General features: G+C 64.3%; 2 protein-coding genes across 5 annotated transcripts; one reads left to right on the forward strand and one right to left on the reverse strand.

The window, feature by feature from the left end:
• The first annotated feature begins 1,175 nt into the window (after positions 1-1,175).
• GIPC3 (GIPC PDZ domain containing family member 3) lies at positions 1,176-7,159 on the forward strand. 4 transcript variants are annotated; one of them, XM_070491707.1, is made up of 6 exons: positions 1,176-1,683; positions 2,356-2,541; positions 2,679-2,859; positions 3,947-4,059; positions 4,309-4,403; positions 4,510-7,153. In XM_070491707.1, exons 1-6 carry the CDS (start codon positions 1,459-1,461, stop codon positions 6,887-6,889), a joined length of 3,180 nt encoding a protein of 1,059 aa, XP_070347808.1. In that variant the 5' UTR covers positions 1,176-1,458; the 3' UTR covers positions 6,890-7,153. The 4 variants fall into 4 exon arrangements, with proteins under 4 accessions (XP_070347808.1, XP_070347810.1, XP_070347811.1 ...); XM_070491709.1 differs by having other exon boundaries at positions 1,317-1,683; positions 4,309-4,390; positions 4,510-7,159; XM_070491710.1 differs by lacking the exons at positions 3,947-4,059; positions 4,309-4,403; positions 4,510-7,153 and adding an exon at positions 3,460-3,807 and having other exon boundaries at positions 1,317-1,683.
• A 344-nt stretch (positions 7,160-7,503) lies between these two features.
• On the reverse strand, positions 7,504-16,311 carry TBXA2R (thromboxane A2 receptor). Its single transcript, XM_044752642.2, has 3 exons — positions 15,910-16,311; positions 11,772-12,613; positions 7,504-8,240 (listed from the first exon to the last, which is right to left on the reverse strand). The coding sequence occupies exons 2-3, from the start codon at positions 12,555-12,557 to the stop codon at positions 7,995-7,997; spliced, it is 1,032 nt and encodes a 343-aa protein (XP_044608577.2). The 5' UTR covers positions 12,558-12,613; positions 15,910-16,311; the 3' UTR covers positions 7,504-7,994.
• Between the last annotated feature and the right edge of the window lie 1,614 nt (positions 16,312-17,925).

Below are 17,925 nucleotides of genomic sequence, written 5' to 3' on the forward strand. Positions count from 1 at the left end.
CGGTTCTTTTTTGAAGTGTGCAATTCTGTGGTTTCTGGTATATTCCCAGAGTTGTGCAACCAGCAGCACAATCTAATTCCAGAAGGTTTTCCTCACTCCAAAAGCAGCCCCGTCCCATTGGCATCACCCCCACCCCCTCCCCAGCCCCCGACACCCACGAGCCCGCTCTCTGTCTGTGGATCGGCCTGTTCTAGACGTTTCCCGTCCATGGGATCACACACCGTGTGTCCTTCTGTGTCTGCTTCTGTTCCTGAGCGTCGTGGGTTCAAGTCCGTCCACGTGCGGCTGTGTCACCTTGTGCAGGTTTTTTAAGCTTTACATAAATTTTCTCGCATCCTCCAGAGCCTTGGGCGACCTGCCTTTCCCGCCCATGTTGGTTTCTGAGATTCCTCCCAGGCCCCTCTGTCGCCCGGCCGTGTGGCAGTCCACCCCCCCGCCGGCACGCCTGTTTATTGAGCTGAATTTCCTGTGGGTGGAGGCCCAGGGGTTGTATTCCAGCCGATTCTTCCAGGCGCTTCCTGGTGCCTGGAGCCGCCTTCCCCATCTCTACCTTGGGGGTCCATTCACTCCTTCCACACAGATTGCCTGGGCGCCCACCGTGTGCCAGGCCCAGGGCACCAGGACACAGCCAGGGGAAACGAGAGACCAGAACCCCCGTCCTCCTGGAGCTGACATGCCAGTTGAGGAGGCAGACAAGACCCGAGATGAGTAAGTAAAATATCTGGCATGTCAGGTGGTGTTCAGGGCTAGGGGGAGAAAGCAAGCAGGGAAGAGAGACCAGGAGGAGGTGGTGAGAGGAGCGACATTTGAGTAAGGAGCTGAAGGAGGTGAGGGAAGATGTTCCAGGAGGCAGGCACAGCTTGTGCAAAGGCCCTGAGGCAGGTCTGGGCCTGGCGTATATGAAGAGCAGCGAGGAGGCTCGTGTGGCTGGAGCAGAGGGAGGATGAGGAGAGAGGGAGGATGGAGGGCAGGGAGGGGACAGGCAGCTCCTGGGGGCCTGGAGGACAGCAGGGAGGCCTCAGGCCTCCTCCTGGAGGAAGGTGGAGCCTGGGGGACTGCGGGCAGAGGAAAGACCGAATGTGGCTCAGGTTATACCAAGGTGACCATCCTCCCCACCTCCTAGGGTTGTTGCAAGGACGAATAGGTGCGCCTAGCAGAGAGTGAGCGCTGGCACACGCTCAGCTGTCCCCGCCCCTAATTATCCACCATCCTTGTTGTTCCCGCGCTCGCCCGGCGGCCCAGGGGAGCGCGCAGCTGGCCCCGGCAGGGCTCGGACACCTGGGGCCCGGCCCCTCCCCGCACCCCGCGGTGTCGCCTTGCCGGGCTGCTCGTGTTCCCGGATCCCCTTACCCGGGCGGCTCGGCTGTCGCGCCCTGGGCCGGGGGAGGGGAGGCTGCAGGAAGCGGCGGATCCGGCGGCGGCTGCGACGGCGGCCCGGGTGGCCGAGCGCCTCAGGCCATGGAGAGCGCAGCTGCCCGCGAGCCCCGGGGGGCCGAGGGCCCGCGCCCGTCCGCGCCCCCGCCCTCGCCCGCGGAGCCCCCCGCCGCGCCCCGCGCCCGCCCGCGCCTCGTCTTCCGCACGCAGCTGGCGCACGGCAGCCCCACGGGCAAGATCGAGGGCTTCACCAACGTCCGCGAGCTCTACGCCAAGATCGCCGAGGCCTTCGGGATCGCGCCCACCGAGGTGAGGACCACCGGGTGGAGGTGGGTGGAGCCTGGATCCCTGGACTGGGGGCCCCGGATCCCCATCCCCGGATGGAGGGGCTTCGATCTCCAGATCTCAGAGACGCACCTCTCAGATCCCGGGGTGCCCATACCGCGGGGACCCCCCTTTTGCACGCCCTGCAAGAAGGATGAGCGGGTCTTAGGGTTGGTGGATCCCCAGACCGTCCAGGAAACCGCTCTGCCGCCCCAGCCGGACTGGATCCCGGCCCTTGGGGAGGTTCCTGGGCGCGGCGGGGGCTGGGGTTCCGCAGCCACTTTCCAGCGGAGAAATCAGAGGTCGCAGGGGTCAGGGGCCGGGCCGCAGAGCAGTGCGCCTCGCAGCCCCCAGGGGGCGCCCGCAGCTTCGGACAGGCCCGAAAAGGATGGTCTGGGGGTGTCCGGGGGTGGGGGAGAGGGGGTCTCCTCCTGGCCGCGGCCTCCTTCTCACCCCGCTCCCCATTCCGGGGGTCCCAGCCCTGCCATTTCCCAGGGGCTGGGATCCTGGGTGGTAGGGTGACCGGGGCCAGTTCCATGCCTCTTTGTGCCTCAGTTTCCCCATCGGGCCCCAGAGCCCATCGTCCCAGCCTTTGCGCGCAGACGGCGGAGGTGCCCGCTTAGGTAATTCTGGGCTCCTCCTCTCCCCCCGGGACAGATCCTGTTCTGCACCCTGAACAGCCACAAAGTGGACATGCAGAAGCTCCTGGGCGGCCAGATCGGGCTGGAGGACTTCATCTTTGCCCACGTGCGCGGCGAGACGAAGGAGGTGGAGGTCACCAAGACGGAGGACGCGCTGGGACTGACCATCACGGACAACGGGGCGGGCTACGCCTTCATCAAGGTGCCCGCGGGGGCGGCGGCTTCCCCGGTGCTGGGTGACCTGGGGCGAGCCACCGCCCCTCTCTGGTCTAAGGGGGCTCTGGGGGACCCGAGGGGGGTGGCTGCGGTGGCCCTGTGAGTGACTCCGGGTCCCTGCAGAGGATCAAAGAGGGCAGCATCATCAACCGCATCGAGGCCGTGTGCGTGGGCGACAGCATCGAGGCCATCAACGACCACTCCATCGTGGGCTGCCGCCACTACGAGGTGGCCAAGATGCTCCGGGAGCTGCCCAAGGCCCAGCCCTTCACCCTGCGCCTGGTGCAGCCTAAGAGAGCCTTTGGTGAGGGCCGCCTGGCACCCAGGGGGCAGGCGGAGAGGGGGCTCCCTGGGTGCCCGGGGCCGGTGGAGGGTGGGGGATGGGACAGGATGGAAGATTCTAGATGCCTCTGTTGACATGCCAGGGGGCTTCTGGCACTGTATCAGGACCAGGTAGGTAATTTCTAGACTGTTATAGAGTCAGTCCGGGCAGGGCGGGGAGCTTGGGAAGACGCGGATGGGACCAGGAAGTGTCTCCATCTATTTTGTGACCTGGCCGGGAGCCTTGAGGCCCTGGTGAGTTCTGGAGAATGGTTTTCGGAGGGAGTTCTAGAAAGATGCTTTCAAAGAGAAGCCTGAGGCTGGTCCACCCATGAGCGAAGGAGCCGGCCCCAGAGGGGTGCGCAGCCTCGGCACCAGCGATGTTTGGGGCCCCGGGTCGTTCTCCGCGGGGGGGCCGTCCTGTGCGCTCAGCAGGTGCCAGGGGCCACCCCCGAGTGGTGACAACCAAAATGCCTCCAGACATTGTCAATGTCATCCCCCCCCACCCCGTGGCCTGGTCAAGAACCCCCACTCTAGAATGTAGATCGTCAGTTTTATTTTGGCAGACTTTTTTTTTTCACAGCAAGGCTTTTCGGAGGAAGAAAGCAGCATGTCGGTCTCCATCTTAGCACAACCTTGTTATGTCCTTCGAGTAGCCTTGTTCTAGAACAACAAGGTCCAGAAGTGCCCTGGTACGTCCGGAGGGAGGGCCCAGGGAGAGCGGGACAGGACGGGGCCGGGAACCTGCGCCGCATCCGTCACAGCGGGGGACGCCTCTGGGAGCCACCTCGAAAGTGAGGGAGAGCCGGTGGCGGAGCCAGGATTCTTCTAGATTCTGGCCGCTGGAGGGTCTTAAGCCGTCCCTTTTAGAGAGAGTCATTTTAAGAAGCAGAGGGCGATTTCGGGGACAAAAGGATTCCCAGGCAGGGTGTCTGAAGATTACCCACAGATGGAAGGAGGCCTTGAAGGATAAGAAGGTTCTAGAAAGGCTCCGAGTGGCTTCCGAAGTGGTTTACAAAGATGAGGATCCGCCCGGGACACGCGCCCCGCCCCCACTCTGTCCCCTCCAGATATGATCGGCCAGAGGAGCCGCGGCAGCAAGTGCCCTGTGGAAGGAAAGGTGACCAGCGGGAGGGAGACCCTGCGGCTGCGTTCGGGGGGCGCCGCCACGGTGGAGGAGGTGGTGAGTTCGGGGACGGGGTCATCAGGGGCTCTCCCTCTGGTGCACGACCTCTGACCTGTGACCTTGGGCAGGACCCTCTGCTTTCCCCGGCCTCAGTTTCCCCCCCCCTGCAAAATGGGTCCTCGTTGTGGGACCAGAAGCGGTGACTGACGTGAGGTCCCAACCTGCTCCCATCTGAGGGGTGAGGGGAGGCGGGCAGGGGCTGGGCTGAGGGGTCCGACCACCCGTTCCGCACCCCTGTGCCCCCAGCCCGGTGAATTTGAAGAGGAGGCGACACGGAGGGTGGACGACCTGCTGGAGAGTTACATGGGCATCCGGGACCCAGAGCTGGGTAAGGGGCCAGGGTAAGCCGGCTGGACCCTGGGGGGTAGGACAGCGCAGAGGAGGCGGGGCCCCGGGGGACATGGGGGCCCAGGAGCCCACCACCCACACCCTCCCCGCGGCCCACAGCGTCCACGATGGTGGAGACGTCCAAGAAGACGGCGAGCGTCCAGGAGTTTGCGCGCCTTTTAGACTCCGTCTTGGGCGAGTTCGCCTTCCCGGACGAGTTCGTGGTGGAGGTGTGGGCCGCCATCGGCGAGGCCAGGGACGCCTGTGGCTAGGCTGCCCCGGAGCGGCGCGCAGCCCCAGCCCGGAGCCCGGACCCCCGCCCCAGCCCCCACCCGAGAGCCAGCCCTGCTCCAGAGCCAGGCTCAGCTCTGAGAGCCAGCCCCAACCCGAGAGCCAGCCCAGCTCCAGAACCCAGCCCTGTTCCCAAACCCAGCCCTCCTCTAGAATCCAGGACAGCTCTGAGGCTAAGCTGAGCTCTGATACCAAGTCCAGTTCTGGAACCCAGACAAGTTTTAAGACCCAACCCAGCTCTCCGACCAAGCCCCGCCATAAAGCTCCACCCAACTCTGGAACGCAAGACAACTCCGTGACACAGCCACACCTGGACACCCGGTCTAGCTCAGGAACGCCAGTCAGTTCTGGGACCCAGGCGAGACTCCAGAAACAGCCCAGCTACAGAAGCCACGCCAGCTCAGGACTCAAAGACGGCTCCCCGAGGCAAGCCCATGCACGGAGCCAGCCCAGCTCAGGAACTGAGAGGCGCGCTGCAGCTCCGTCCAGATCGAGACCCCAGCCCTGCTCTGAAACCCTGCGACACTCCAGTACATACCCCCATCCCGGGGCCCAGTCCAGCTCCAGTGCCGAATCCAGCTCAGAGACTGAGCCCAGCTCTAGACCCCAGCTCAGTGCCACAACCAGGCCCATCTCCAGAATTCAGACAAGCTCTGGAACCCCATCCATCTCCGAAGCAACGCCCGCCTCCAGAACTCAGCTTGATGCTGAGCCCCACTCTCACCACAGAACGCAGACCAGCTCTAGAATGCTGTCCAACTCCGGGACCCAGACCGACTTCAGGGCCTGGCCAAGGGCCAGAGCTCAGTCCAGCTCAGGCACTCCACCCAGCTCCAGAACCCAGCTCACTTCTGGAGCACAGACTGGCTCTGAAATCCCAGCCGGCTCCAAAATGCGGTCAGTGGCAGAGACCCAGGTAAGTTCTGGAATCCAGGCAAACTCTGGAATCCAATCTAGCCCTGGAACCCAGACCAATGCAGCAACAGACTTAGGCTCTAGAACTCGGTCCAGCTCCGATAGCAGACCCAGCTCCAGGATCCAGCCCTGCCCAGGAGCTCAACCAACCTCTGAGACCCAGCTCATCTTGAAAACCCTGACAAGTTCTAGATACCAGCTCCAGGCCACAAGCCAAGGCAGCTCTGGTATTGAGCTGGACTTTGGAAAACAGACCAGCTCTGGAGCTCAGCTCATCTCTAGAGCCCAGCCCAGCTCCGGGACCCAGGCCAGTGCAAGAATTCAGCCCAGGTCTGGAGCCCAGGTCAGCTCCAGAACCCCGCCCAGCTCCAGGATTCAGTTCAGCTCTGAGACCCAGCCCAGGTCAAGAATACAGCTCAGCTCTGGAGCCCACCTTAGTTCCAGAACCCAGCCTATTTCTGGAACCCAACCCAGCTCCGGAACTCAGACCAGTTCTGGAACTCAGTTCAGCTCTGAGACCCAGCCCAGCTCTGAAACCCAGACCAGCACAAGAATTCAGCCTAGCTCTGGAGGCCAGCTCGGTTCCAGAACCCAGCCCACCTCCAGGATTCAGTTCAGCTTTGAGACCCAGCCCAACTCTGAAACCCAAACCAGGTCAAAAGTTCAGCCCGGCTCTGGAGCCCACCTCAGTTCCAGAACCCAACCCAGCTCCACAACCCAGACCAGTTCTGGAACCCAGTTCAGCTCTGAGACCCAACCCAGCTCTGGAGCCCACCTCAGTTCCAGAACCCCGCCTATTTCTGGAACTCACCCCAGCTCCAGAACCCAGACCAGCTCAAGAATCCAGCTCAGCTCTGGAAACGGGCTCCGTCTGCAGACCCCTGAGCTTGACTCTAGAACCCAACCTGAGCCCACTCCCCCAGCCCGACCTCAGCCCCCAGGCCCACCACCCGGAGGCCCGGCTCCGGTCCCTAGCAAAGTCTCTCGGCCTCAGCCCCAGCCCCATGATCTGGTACATGGAACCCAGGCCGACACTGGCCGGGGCCGAAGCCCACCAGCTTCCCACCTGGCCCCCCCACCACAGGCCCCCTCAGCCCCCCAGAAACCAGCCCTCTCCCCTAAGCCTCAGCTGGGACTCGGGAAGTCCACGTCACCCCTCATATCTAGTCCTGCCCCCAGGGCAGCCCTGCTGTGTTCCCGGCCCTCTGGACCCCCAGCTCGGGGGCCGGCCCCCTCCCCCAGCTTCCCCGTGCTCAGGGGGGCAGGGCCCCTCCCCCATCACAGGGGGCCGTAGCTTGGGCGTGACCTAGTTTTGGCATCGGTGGCGCCCACCTCTGCTCCCCTCCTCCCAGCCCTGGTCCCCCAGAAGCAGCAGGTGACCTCGTTCTCCCAAGGCGGGGGTGGGGAGGGGGGCAGGGTGGAAACAGGTGTTTCGGTTTCACTGGGACCTGGCTCCGGCAGGTGTAAGCAGATCCCAGCTCTGCGGAGGGGAAAGAGGGGCGGGGGGGTCCCTTCTCGTGTACCCCGAGGGCTGGCGGGGAATAAAGGCACCTCCACCCCCTGCAGCCGGTGTGTCATGTTGGGGGGAGAGCACAGGAGGGGGAGGGCACGAGGGTGGGGGGCGGGGCTGCCATGGTCGCCATGACAACACCGGATGCTTCTTAAGCGCCTCCCACGTGCCAGGCGCCTCACGAGGTGCTCACTGCGCGTGCGCTCGTCGTCTGGAGGCATCAGCGGGGTCTTTGCGCAGCGCCCCCCGGGAACCCGCCCGGCGACGACCCCGAGACCGGAGGCGGGAGGCGCCGGGACCCGTCCATCCTCTCGCGCCCCCTCCCGCCCGGACGCGGTTGCGTAGCAACCGGATGCAGGAAACTTCAAGGATCGACGATGATTGACGACTTCCGGACGCAGAGGACAATAAAGCCAGGCTGGAGATATATTTTGGCGAGAGAGGGGGTGTCCTGCCCGTTCCCATTCAGTCTTTTCTAGACAGAGCCTTCTGGGGCTGAGGGGGGTCAAAGGGAATCCACTGGACCCCAGGAAGCAGGTCACGGGGGTCAGAGCCCCCCATTTCCCAGGCTTTCTGGAAGGGGCGGCTCACCGGTCTGACCCCCTCCCAGCACCCCCACACGCCCTTCCCGGGGGGAGGGACTCAGGGGAGGGGACTCAGAGAGGGCAGGATGGAAAGGGGGGCCGGGGCGGGGGTGGGCTCCCCAGGAAGTCCGCAATCCTGCCGCTCAGACTTTGTCCATCCCGCAGCCCGGCTCCTCGAGCTCCGGGCCCCGCGATGTGACCGTGAGGGGCCCCGAGGTTCAGCGGGGGACACGCGGGCGGCGCGCTCTGTCCGGCTGTCCTTCCGGAGCCGCCGCCGAGGTGTCCACCGCCCCCCAACCCCGGGCCTACTGCAGGGAGGACCTGAGGGTCAGCTGGGGCTGCAAGGACAGCGACCTGGGCCGCGTGCTGAGGCGCGGGTGGAGGCGCCGCATCACCGCCCGGCGGAACAGGATGTACATCCAGGGGTCCAGGATCTGGTTCCACGTGGCCACGCGCAGGTAGATGAGCAGCTGCTTCTCCGTGGCGCGCGGCAGCTGCCCGCTCGGGCCCATGGCCGGCGGGCTCCGCAGCACCGTCTGCGCGATGAAGACCTGCGAGGGTCGGAGGGTCAGCGGGGCCAGCCCTGCCCCCGCCCCTGCGCCCCCTGCACCGGCCCCTGCGCCCCCCACCCCGCCGCTGCCCCCTGCACCGGCCCTGACACCCGCCCCTGCGCCCCCTGCACCGGCCCCCCCTGCACCGGCCCCCCGCTCCCCTGCACCCCCACCGCCCCTGCGACCCCCCCCCGCGCCTGCCCCCCGCCGCTGCGCCCCCTGCACCGTCCCCCGCGCCCCTGCACCCCCACCGCCCCTGCGACCCCCGGCGCCTGCCCCCCGCCGCTGCGAGCCCTGCACCGGCCCTGTCCCCCGCCCGTGCGCCCCCCGTACCTGCCCCCCCACCCCTGCCCCCGCCCCTGCGAGCCCTGCACCGGCCCCCGCGCCCCTGCACCCCCACCGCACCTGCGCCCCACCGCCCCTGACACCCGCCCCTACGACTCCTGCACCGGCCCTGCCCCCGGCCCCTGCGCCCCCACCACCCCTGACACCTGCACCTCCGCCCCACGCACCTGCCCGCACCGCAGCTGCGCCCCTGAACCGGCCCCCACCACACACGCCCCCCACTCTCCCTGCGGCCTCCCAGCACTTGGCCCCCACCGCACTTGCTCCCTATCGCACCTGCCCCCTCACACCTGCCCTGGCTCCTGAGACCCACAGCCCAGTCTGCTGCTGCTTTGCTGTGTGAGCTCCAGAGAGTTGCCTGACCTCTCTGAGCTTCAGTTGATGGGGCCACAAAATAGCGCGCTTTTCCTGCTCCTCTCTTGGGCGCGATTAAACACGGTGGAAAAGAAGACTTGTGGGTGCGCAGCGGTGGGATCGCTGTTCCTGCCTGCGCTATTATTCTAGCAATGGCTTATGTTTTATAAAAAGTGTATACTATAATGTTGAAAATTATAGTCTAAAGTTGCAATTAAATAATTTAATTTTTATATTATATATTTAATCTAAATAATTTCATATTATATTTTAGGTAGCTTTTGACAAATAATTTTATATTAAATAATTTTTATATTAAAATACTTTAATATTTCTTGAATGTTATAGTTCATATTTAATATTACATAATATGCAATATATACTGTTATTTACAAATTACGTAATAATAATTATCTAATAATTAACATATTGTTAATTATAACTATAATATAAAATTATAGTTATATATTATAAATTTAACAGCGCTATCTGTAGATTTAATATATAGTTATAATTATGTAACTTTGTATTATATAATAATGATATAAAGTATTAATCAATAATGCATTATTACTCATATATAGTATTTAATAATTATATCATATATAATGTGATTACATGCTATATAGTAATTGGTATAATTATTAACTATTAATCATAATACAATTATAATGTGTACTATAGTTTATAATTGTACTTAAAATTTATATTATCTTAAGTGTCATTATCATTCATATCATATTAGAATTATTATATTAGGATTGTCTCCTAAGCCCCTACTGTGTGCTGGGGACACTGCGGCGGCCAGGATGGACCCAGGTCCCACGTGCAGAGGCTCACAGTCCGGGGGGACCGAGCGGGACGGGGGCGGCCGAGGCCCCGGGGCAGGTCCCCAGCGGGCGGGCAGGCATCTCCCAGGGCGTCGGAGGGGAGCGCCTGTGGCCTTTCTTCTGGGCACTAGGGAGCCACGGGTGGCTTTGGAGCGGGAGGGGGCCCTGGGCCGGGGCCGCCTGCCCCCTGTTTCTGTTTTGTGCATTTTAGCTTGTTTTGTCTTGTTGTTTTGCTAAGAACATTTTTACACATGGAAAGGGCGGGTGAGAAGGCGAAAGGAGCGTGGGTGTGGCAGGTGACAATGACGTGAGAGTCACATGAGGGGCGGTGATAGACTGCATTTCCCGCCAAGGGGACTCAGGAATCGTGACTGACTCAGTGATCCTACCCAGGATGCCTGCCCTGTTGTTGTCGAGCAAGGGAACTCCTAGTCATGCTTCAAAGCCCCAGCTCCAATGGTTCAGGGCAGGGCAGGGCCCGTTCTGGGTGTTCCTGGAGCCTGGGGGCCGCAGGCAGGTGGAGACGGCTGGGCAGTGTGCATGCGGTGTGGCCTGCATGGGTCTCTCGGGGGTCAGGGAACTTGCATGGGGACACGTGTGTGCAGCCCAAACAGGGGAGGGAAGCGGGGACCTGCAGGACCCAGGCTGGGGGAAGGGGCGGTCCCAGGAGAGCTGCGATTCTGGGCTGTCCCATCCTGTCCCTCCCAGGCCTGCCCCAGGGCCTTTGCATGGGCTGTGCCCTCGGCCTGGGTTGCTCCCTGCAGATCTCCACTCGGTTCACCCTTCACCTCCTCCATGTCTTTGCTCAAATGGCACCTTTCTGCCTGGCCAGCTCTGCTCCCTGCCCTGCAGCCCCCAGTCTCCGGGGACACCCAGAATGGGCCCTGCCTGCTCTACACCATTGCAGCTGGGGCTTTGAAGCATGAATAGGAGTTTCACTGCTCGATCGATACAAACCAGGAAGGCATCCTGGGTAGCATCACTGAATCATGAAACGTTTCCAGAGTCCCCTTGGGTGGCGAACTTTCTAGAAGGGCCACAGGGTCAACACAGAGTTAAACACGGTCTCTGTCACCCCCCACCCCAGCTCTGCCGTGTAGCGACAGAAACCAAAGGGTGTGGCTGGGCTCCAGGAAGCCTTTCTTTTTGGGTGCGGAAATTTGAATCTCATGTCCTTTCCATGTGGCACAAACTAGGAGCCTTTTTTTGATGTTTTTCTCCCACCCTCGTTCCCGGGAAAAGCATTCTTAGCAAAACAAGCGGGAACAGCAAAAACAGATGTGCCCTCCGCCCTCCGCGGGCTCAGTCTGGGCTCCCCCTCATCACAGCCACGTCTCCGCTCCCGCGTGTCGATGTGTCTTCCTCACCACGAGGCCCCGGGCGGGGGAGGAACTGTTCTCAGTTTATTTCCTCCTGTGTCCTCAGTGCCCAGATCAGAGCCTGAGATCCAGCAGCCACTCAACAAACGTTTGTGGAAGGAACACACGAATAAATGAGTCCATTTCGTCCTTGCAGCCGCCCGCAGAGGCGGGAACTTTCTAAGCCGCATGATCAGGAGACGGAGGCTGGAGGGGGGACGCCCATCCCAGAGTCACCAGCACGGCCTTATCAGACGGACTCAACCGAGGGTCTGACTGCAGCCTCCAGACTCGTCGGACACAATCAGAAATGAAAAAGCAGCCGCCCCAAACGGCCCAATGACACCGATCGGTGGAAGGACGTCAACCGAGCCCCCCTGACTCAGGGCAAACGTGCACAGGGCTCGGGGCCAGCCTGGAACGGGCACAACGAGGCCCAGAAAACGTTTGATGATTCAGTGATTCTGCCTAGACTGCGTTTCCCTGGTTTAGGCTCGCAAGTAAACTCCTATTCATCCTTCAAGGCCCCAGCTCCCATGCCCCTCCTCTGGAAAGCCTTCTCTGAGACCCCAGGTAGAGCCTTGGAGCCCCTCCCTGGGCATCCCGGTCCCCAGACGCTGCCTTTGCCCCCACGGGCCACTCACCAGCAGCGGCATCCAGCAGATGCTGGCGACAACCATGATGCCCATGAGCTGCGCCATCATCTCGACCTCAGAGTCCCGCGGGCGCTGCTGGGCGGCCTCCTGGTTGTGGTAGACGTGGCACAGGGTGGCCACGGTGACCGTGTTGAGCAGGAAGGACAGCACCACCGAGAGGCCACCGAGGAGCGAGAAGAGCAGGCCGAAGGCCATGTCGCCGCGCTCGGCGCCCAGCGTGAGGAAGCACCAGGAGCCCGGGTACTGCACCGTGTAGCGGCCCAGGCCCAGCAGTGGCAGCAGGCCCAGCGCCAGCGCCACGGCCCACACCAGCGCCACCGTGGCCCAGGCGCGGCGCGGCGAGGCGGCCATGGGCCGTGAGAAGGGCCGTGTGATGCCCAGGTAGCGCTCCGAGGCCATGGTGGCACCCAGCAGGAGCGGGGACAGGCCGAAGAAGACCATGACGACGCCCATGAAGCGGCAGAGGTGGCAGCCGGGGTCCACGGCCTGCCAGTCGAACAGGGCGAAGTGCTGGGACACCACGATGGCGCCGGTCACCAGGAGCCCCAGGAAGTCGGTGAGGACCAGGCCGCAGAGGAAGGTGAGGAAGGAGGAGCGCGTGGCCGAGCTGCCGTGGCGGGCGCCCGCCAGCACCCTCAGCGCCAGCACATTGGACGCTAGGCCCACCAGGCAGAAGGAGGCCGCGAACCAGGGCGAGGCGATCAGGCGCCGGTCCGCCAGCGTGATGTTCATGGGCCGGAAACAGGGCCCCAGAGCGCTACCATTGGGCCACATGGTGCTGGGCGGAGCAGGGACGGTCACCACTCCATCCGGCCCGGGCTCAGGCACCCCTGGGGGGAGGCAGAGAGAAGAGTTGCTGGTGATTCGTTCTGCATCTTAATCTGAGGGGTTCTGGTGAACTCCTACACAACCTTCAACACCCCAGCTCCAATACCCGCTCCTTGAGGAAGCCTTTCCAGACTTGGCTCACTCCCCACTCAGCAAGGATCACTACTCCTCCGACCTCCAGCCCTGTCCTGACCCAGAGTCGGTGACCCTCAAGGATGAGGATGCATTCTGTGTCCTCTGGGATCCCCAGGGGACACAGGTTAGTATTTGCTGGGTCGCAGAGAAGGGCTGAGAAGCCCTGGGTTTGAACGCCCACCCTAGCGCCCACTGCGTGACCCCAGGTCCCTCTCTCCAAACTGCCGTGTCCCCACTGGCCACCCCTCTGAGCCCTCGGCGGACTGCAGGGTCCAGACAGGACTCGGCCAGGGTGGGCAGGGTTCGGGCTCCCGCGCCAGCTCTGAGGTGGCCCGCGGGTCACAGTCTGTCGTGAATGCGTTTTAGGGACCCCCGCCCCCAAGGGCGGTTTGGGGGAGCCCTCCTCACACCCCAGAGTCGGTTTTTCTCACTTTTGTGGCATCGTGTTTATCATAAGAAACAAGCCCAGAACCGTAGCCTCATTCTGGGAACAGAAAACAGCTCGTCTGGAGCGACGTGTCCCCCGGGACGCGCTATAAACGGCAGCAGAGGGCCCCGGTGCCGGCTGCGCGGTGTGGACGGATCGAGGAGAAAGAGAAGCAGCTCCAGTTCCCCAAAAGGACACACCAGGGGGGACACCAGCTCCCGGGTCCCCAGCCTCCGCCCTGGGCACACACGAGCCCCCCTGGGTCAGCAGGGAGGGGGCACCGGGTGGGGAGGTGGGACCACCGAGGGAGGTACGGAGGGCCGGGCCGTCACAGCTCAGAAAGGTCCTATGATGACCCCCATACTGCAGAGGGGGGGGAAACTGAGGCCCAGAGAGGTTAAGTCACTTATCCAGGGTCACACAGCCCGGCCAGAGGTGGTCTGAGATTTACACCCAGGCCTCGTTGCATCGTACCCTCCCGGTGACCTTGGGCTCGTCACCGCACCGCTCTGGGCCTCAGTTTCCCCTCCTGTGACCACTGCCCCTCAGCCCCATCGAGTTACAGGCCCTCGGCCGGCTCCTCTGCTCGGTTCAGTGACTCCTCATTGAGCCTCAAATGACACGGCTCTGAGCTTCGCACCCGGCACCAGTGCGGGGAGGCGGGGCCTCGAGTGGGGAAACTGAGGCCCAGAGAGGTGGGTTGCGCGGAGTCAGGGCTTTCCGCGGGGGCGGGGGTGTGCTGTTTGCCGTCTCGGATTTGGCCTGCGTTTGGATTCCTCCTGGGACGGGGCGCTCCCTCCCTCGAGAGCTGCCATGCGCTGTTTCTCAACATTCCTGAGGACTCGGGCTGTATGTGCCGCCACTGCCCCAGCCTCGGCCGGGACGGCGGGCCAGCCCCTCCCGGGTCTCACGATCCCCTTTGCCCCCAGGCTTATCTGTGACCCAGTCCTTGGCCTGGGGGAGGCTGGAAACTGGCACGACTCCCTCTGGCCACAGCCTGCGGTTTCCAGTCTCCCCACGGGTTCAGTTGATAGCGCCCGGCTCAAGTTCCCCGGGCAAGCGGGCCAGGAGGGGCACCTGGCAGGGCCGCCCGTACCCTCTCATGCTGGCCGGGAGGCATGGCAGGGCCCCCGCCTGCAGGGGACCGTCCTCATCCCAGCCTGAGGTCCAGAAGGAGTGCTGTGTGACCCTTGGGGAACTAGATTTCCCTCTCTGGGCCCCATGGGAAGCACGGCCCCCAGACTTGCTGGACGAACCCAGGATGCCAGGCCCGAGAGCTAAGGGGCTGGACTCCGAAGGGCCAGGCTGTGGGAATGCTAATGAGCTTCCAGTTCTGGCACCCGGAGGCCCCTAGAGTCTAGAATTCCAAGGGGCTGAGGTTCCAGAACCTTCGCAGGAATTTGCCTGGGTCCTGGGTTCCAGAAATCTCCGGGTCGGCTCCCTTCTGGAGGACGGACGCTGAGCTGGCCGGTGGCCGGGTGGGGGGAGGCCGGGGTCGGGGATGGGGGCCTCCATCCTCCCGGCCGGGAGGGAGGCGCGGGCACCCAGCTGGCTCCCCCACGCCCAGCCCCGAGGGAACGCGATCTGCGGTTCCCAGCGCCAGGCCGTCCTCTGCCAGATGGCCCCCGTCATCGCCTCCTCCCCCTACTCCACCGGCCACTCAACACCGTCACCCCGGGGCGCACCCAGCCTCCCCCAGGGGCTGTGCTGACAGACAAGCTTGGCCTGGAGTCCCCGATCTGCCACGGCCGGACTCGGGGCACGACTTTCCAGAGCCTCAGTTTCCCCTCTCTGTGAAATGGGGTGACAAGGACACCGGCTCGCTCCTGCCTCTGAGCCTCCTGCCTTGGCTGTGCGCCGTTCCCGGCCTGGCTGTGCGCAGGGGCCAGGTGCACGGGCTGCCAGGCGGGGGCCCTGATGCTCCGGTGACCTCGGCCCACCCTGGCCCTCGGCCTGTTGGCTGACGATGACGATGACACCCTTTGGCACGAGCCGGCAGGGACCGGGCCACGCCTGAGGCAGACCCGTGAGCACTCACGGGTGGGGACCCCCCGCCACACCCTTGTGTGGCTACAGACACCCGTGCAGACGCACCCACACACGCGGGGCCCCGGGCCCGCCCCACCTCGCCTCGCCTCGCCACAAGGCTTGATTTCCCGGAACTTTTCCTGTTTGCGACATGAACCAGCTCCCACCCCGGAAGGTGCAGAGCGGGGCTCCCCAGTGAGCCTGCCTAGGCTGAGCTGAACCTCAGCTCCGACTCATGTGGTCCCCTCTGAACCTCAGTTTCCTCCTCCATCCAATGGGCATCCTCTGAGGGTAGATGTGAGATGAGGGGACAGGCCACGCGGCTGGCGGTTAATGATGGACACAGACCTCACGGATATGTGCCACCATTGCGTGCCCACACACAGACACACAACTGCACAGACGCGCGCTCACAGCCACACCAGGCCCTGGGCACCTTCCCTGTGGCCCCAAGGACCCCGAGTGGCCCCACAGAGATCCGGGGACACCCCACACATGCATTTCCGAGGCCACACAGCGACACAGCACCCACAGCCCGGGCACAGACTCATGAATGCCCCAGGACACCCAGCTTCGGCCGCTGTCACTGCCCAGGGTGACACTTCCGCCCAGGGTGACACACCCACAGCAGGGCGGGTCACTGACGGATGCACCGGAGCCACCTGCCCACTCCCAGCCCCGCCTCCAGCGTGGCGGGCGCGTGCTCACCTGGCGATGCTGATGGAGACGGCGATCGAGGGGCCGCGCCCGGGTCCCCAAGCCACCGCGAGCGGGGCAGACGCCTGGGAGCTGGTCCGGGTGAGGCTGCGGATGGGCGGAGGGGGGAGCGGGGCGGCCCGGCCTCCGGCGGTCCCTGGGGAAACTGAGTCACGGCGAGGGCGGGCCGCACAGGGGACCCGGCGCTGCCAGTCGCCTGGGCACAGAGGGAGGGCGGTGGCCGCGGCCGCGCCGTGCGCGGGGGCTCTGGGGGCGCGGGGACCCCTCCGGGCTGGAGCGGGCTCGGCGGGGCCACAGACCGCGCGGGCGGGGGCTCGGCTCAGCGGGCCCCTGTCTGTCCCGGTCTCCGTCTGTCTCTTGCTCACTCTGTCGGTCCTTCTGTCTCACCAGCCCGCCCGCGGCGCTGGCCACGCCCCTCGGGCCCGGGCCTGGCCTGTGGGGGGCGGGGGGCGCGCCCCAGCCGGCGGGGAGACCGCGCGGCCTCCTGGGGGAGGGGACCCGGGGCCGCAGGGACAGGGGCGCGGTGGCGGGGGGTGGGGATGGGGTGAGGGCTGGCCCGCCCCAGCCTGGCCCCCTGCCCGCCGCCGCCCCGCATTATTCGCCCCAGAGCCAGCGCCCCAGGCCGGACCGGGGAGGGGTGGGGGGGGCGGCTCCCCAGGGTGCCCCGACCGCGGCCCAGGGGTCCAGGACTCTGAGCTAGTGGGCCCGCCAGGATGGTGCCTGGTACACATTAGGTGCTTAATCAATGCAGGATCTGTCTGAAACCCCTGCCAGGGCTGGGGGAGGGGGGTGCAGGGGTCCGGGGGGTGGGGGGGCCCAGACTCTCCAGCCAGCAGCTTCCTGGGCGGTCAGCTGAGAGCACTGGGGGGAGGGTCCTGTAAGGGCACAGGCTGGGAGGTGGCCCCAGAGCAGAGGAAGGAAAGCCCCTCCCTAGCAGCGCGCCCGCCGTGGGGCTGGGCCTGGGGCTGGGGCTGGGGGCGGGATGGGAAGGAGCCCGGAGCCCCCACTGCAGGAAGGGCTGCGGACCAGGCCGGGCGGGGTCTCGGCAGCAGGGCCGTGGAAGCAGAGGGGACCCGCCAGAGCCCAGCGTGTCGCAGGCCGGAGCGGCGGGAAAGGGGGCTTCCTACAGGCCCCTCCTGCCCCGGGCGTGGCCGCACGTGGACGGGGGTCTGCGGGCCTGGGGGGGTGTGGGGATCCGTGGGGGCAGGGCGGGGGCTGAGGGCTGCCCGGCACTAGCCGCCCGGCCGTGACCCCGCCCCACGCAGCCCTTAGGGCGCGAGAGGCGCCCGCGCGGCCGGCTCCCAGCGAGGAGGATGCGCTCCCGCCCCAGCCTCCCCGCGGCCCCGGCCTCCGGAAGCCCCTTCTCTGGCTCCCGGCCTCCCGGCCTTCCGGCCTCGGGACGTCACTGCACCCTGCGCCCCTCCAGACGGCCCCGCCCCTCTGCATCCCACCGCCGGAGGCCCCAGCCGTGGATCCCAATTGCTGGGCAAGGAGTCTCCCCAAATCCTATGCATCTGGCAGAACCCTGACTCCAAGGCTCCGTCCTCTGGAAAGCCTTCATCTCCCCAGTAGTCTTGCTACCCGGCGACCCTCCTGCCATGCCGCTCTGCGGCCCAGCTCAGGGGGTGCGACACTTCTGAGCCCCAGGGAGGACTGGAAAACAGCCCTGCCCTCCGGGGTCCCCCAGGCTGGAAAGAGACAGAGCAGCACAGGGGCGGCCGGCCCCCTGCAGTCAGGGCTGAGCCGGAGGAACAGACAGGGCTTAGGGGAGCCAGGAAGGCATGCTGGGGGGAGAAGGCATGAGCACCGGGGCCTTGTGGGATGAATAGGAGTTCCGCAGGTCCGAAGGATGATAGCAGCAGCAGGAATTACGTGTGTGAAACTCTGGAGGCGAGAGAGGGCGAGGCTTAGGGAATTGCGAGGAGGCAGCTGTGGTGGGGAGAGGATGTGGGGCTGGGGCTCCAAATGGGGGGGGGCGGGCGATGGGGGGAGACTTCCGTTCCCACT

Source organism: Equus asinus, chromosome 20 (assembly GCF_041296235.1).
Source record: "Equus asinus isolate D_3611 breed Donkey chromosome 20, EquAss-T2T_v2, whole genome shotgun sequence".
Classification (NCBI taxonomy): Eukaryota; Metazoa; Chordata; class Mammalia; order Perissodactyla; family Equidae; genus Equus; species Equus asinus.

Coding starts and splice junctions, on each gene's coding strand:
- GIPC3 (XM_070491707.1), top strand. CDS start 1,459: ATGGAGAGCGCAGCTGCCCGCGAGCCCCGGGGGGCCGAGGGCCCGCGC. Junction 2,542..2,678: donor CGGGCTACGCCTTCATCAAG/GTGCCCGCGGGG, acceptor GGGTCCCTGCAG/AGGATCAAAGAGGGCAGCAT. Junction 4,404..4,509: donor GAGCTGGGTAAGGGGCCAGG/GTAAGCCGGCTG, acceptor CGCGGCCCACAG/CGTCCACGATGGTGGAGACG.
- TBXA2R (XM_044752642.2), bottom strand. CDS start 12,557: ATGTGGCCCAATGGTAGCGCTCTGGGGCCCTGTTTCCGGCCCATGAAC. Junction 8,241..11,771: donor TCTGCTGGATGCCGCTGCTG/GTGAGTGGCCCG, acceptor CGACCCTCGCAG/GTCTTCATCGCGCAGACGGT.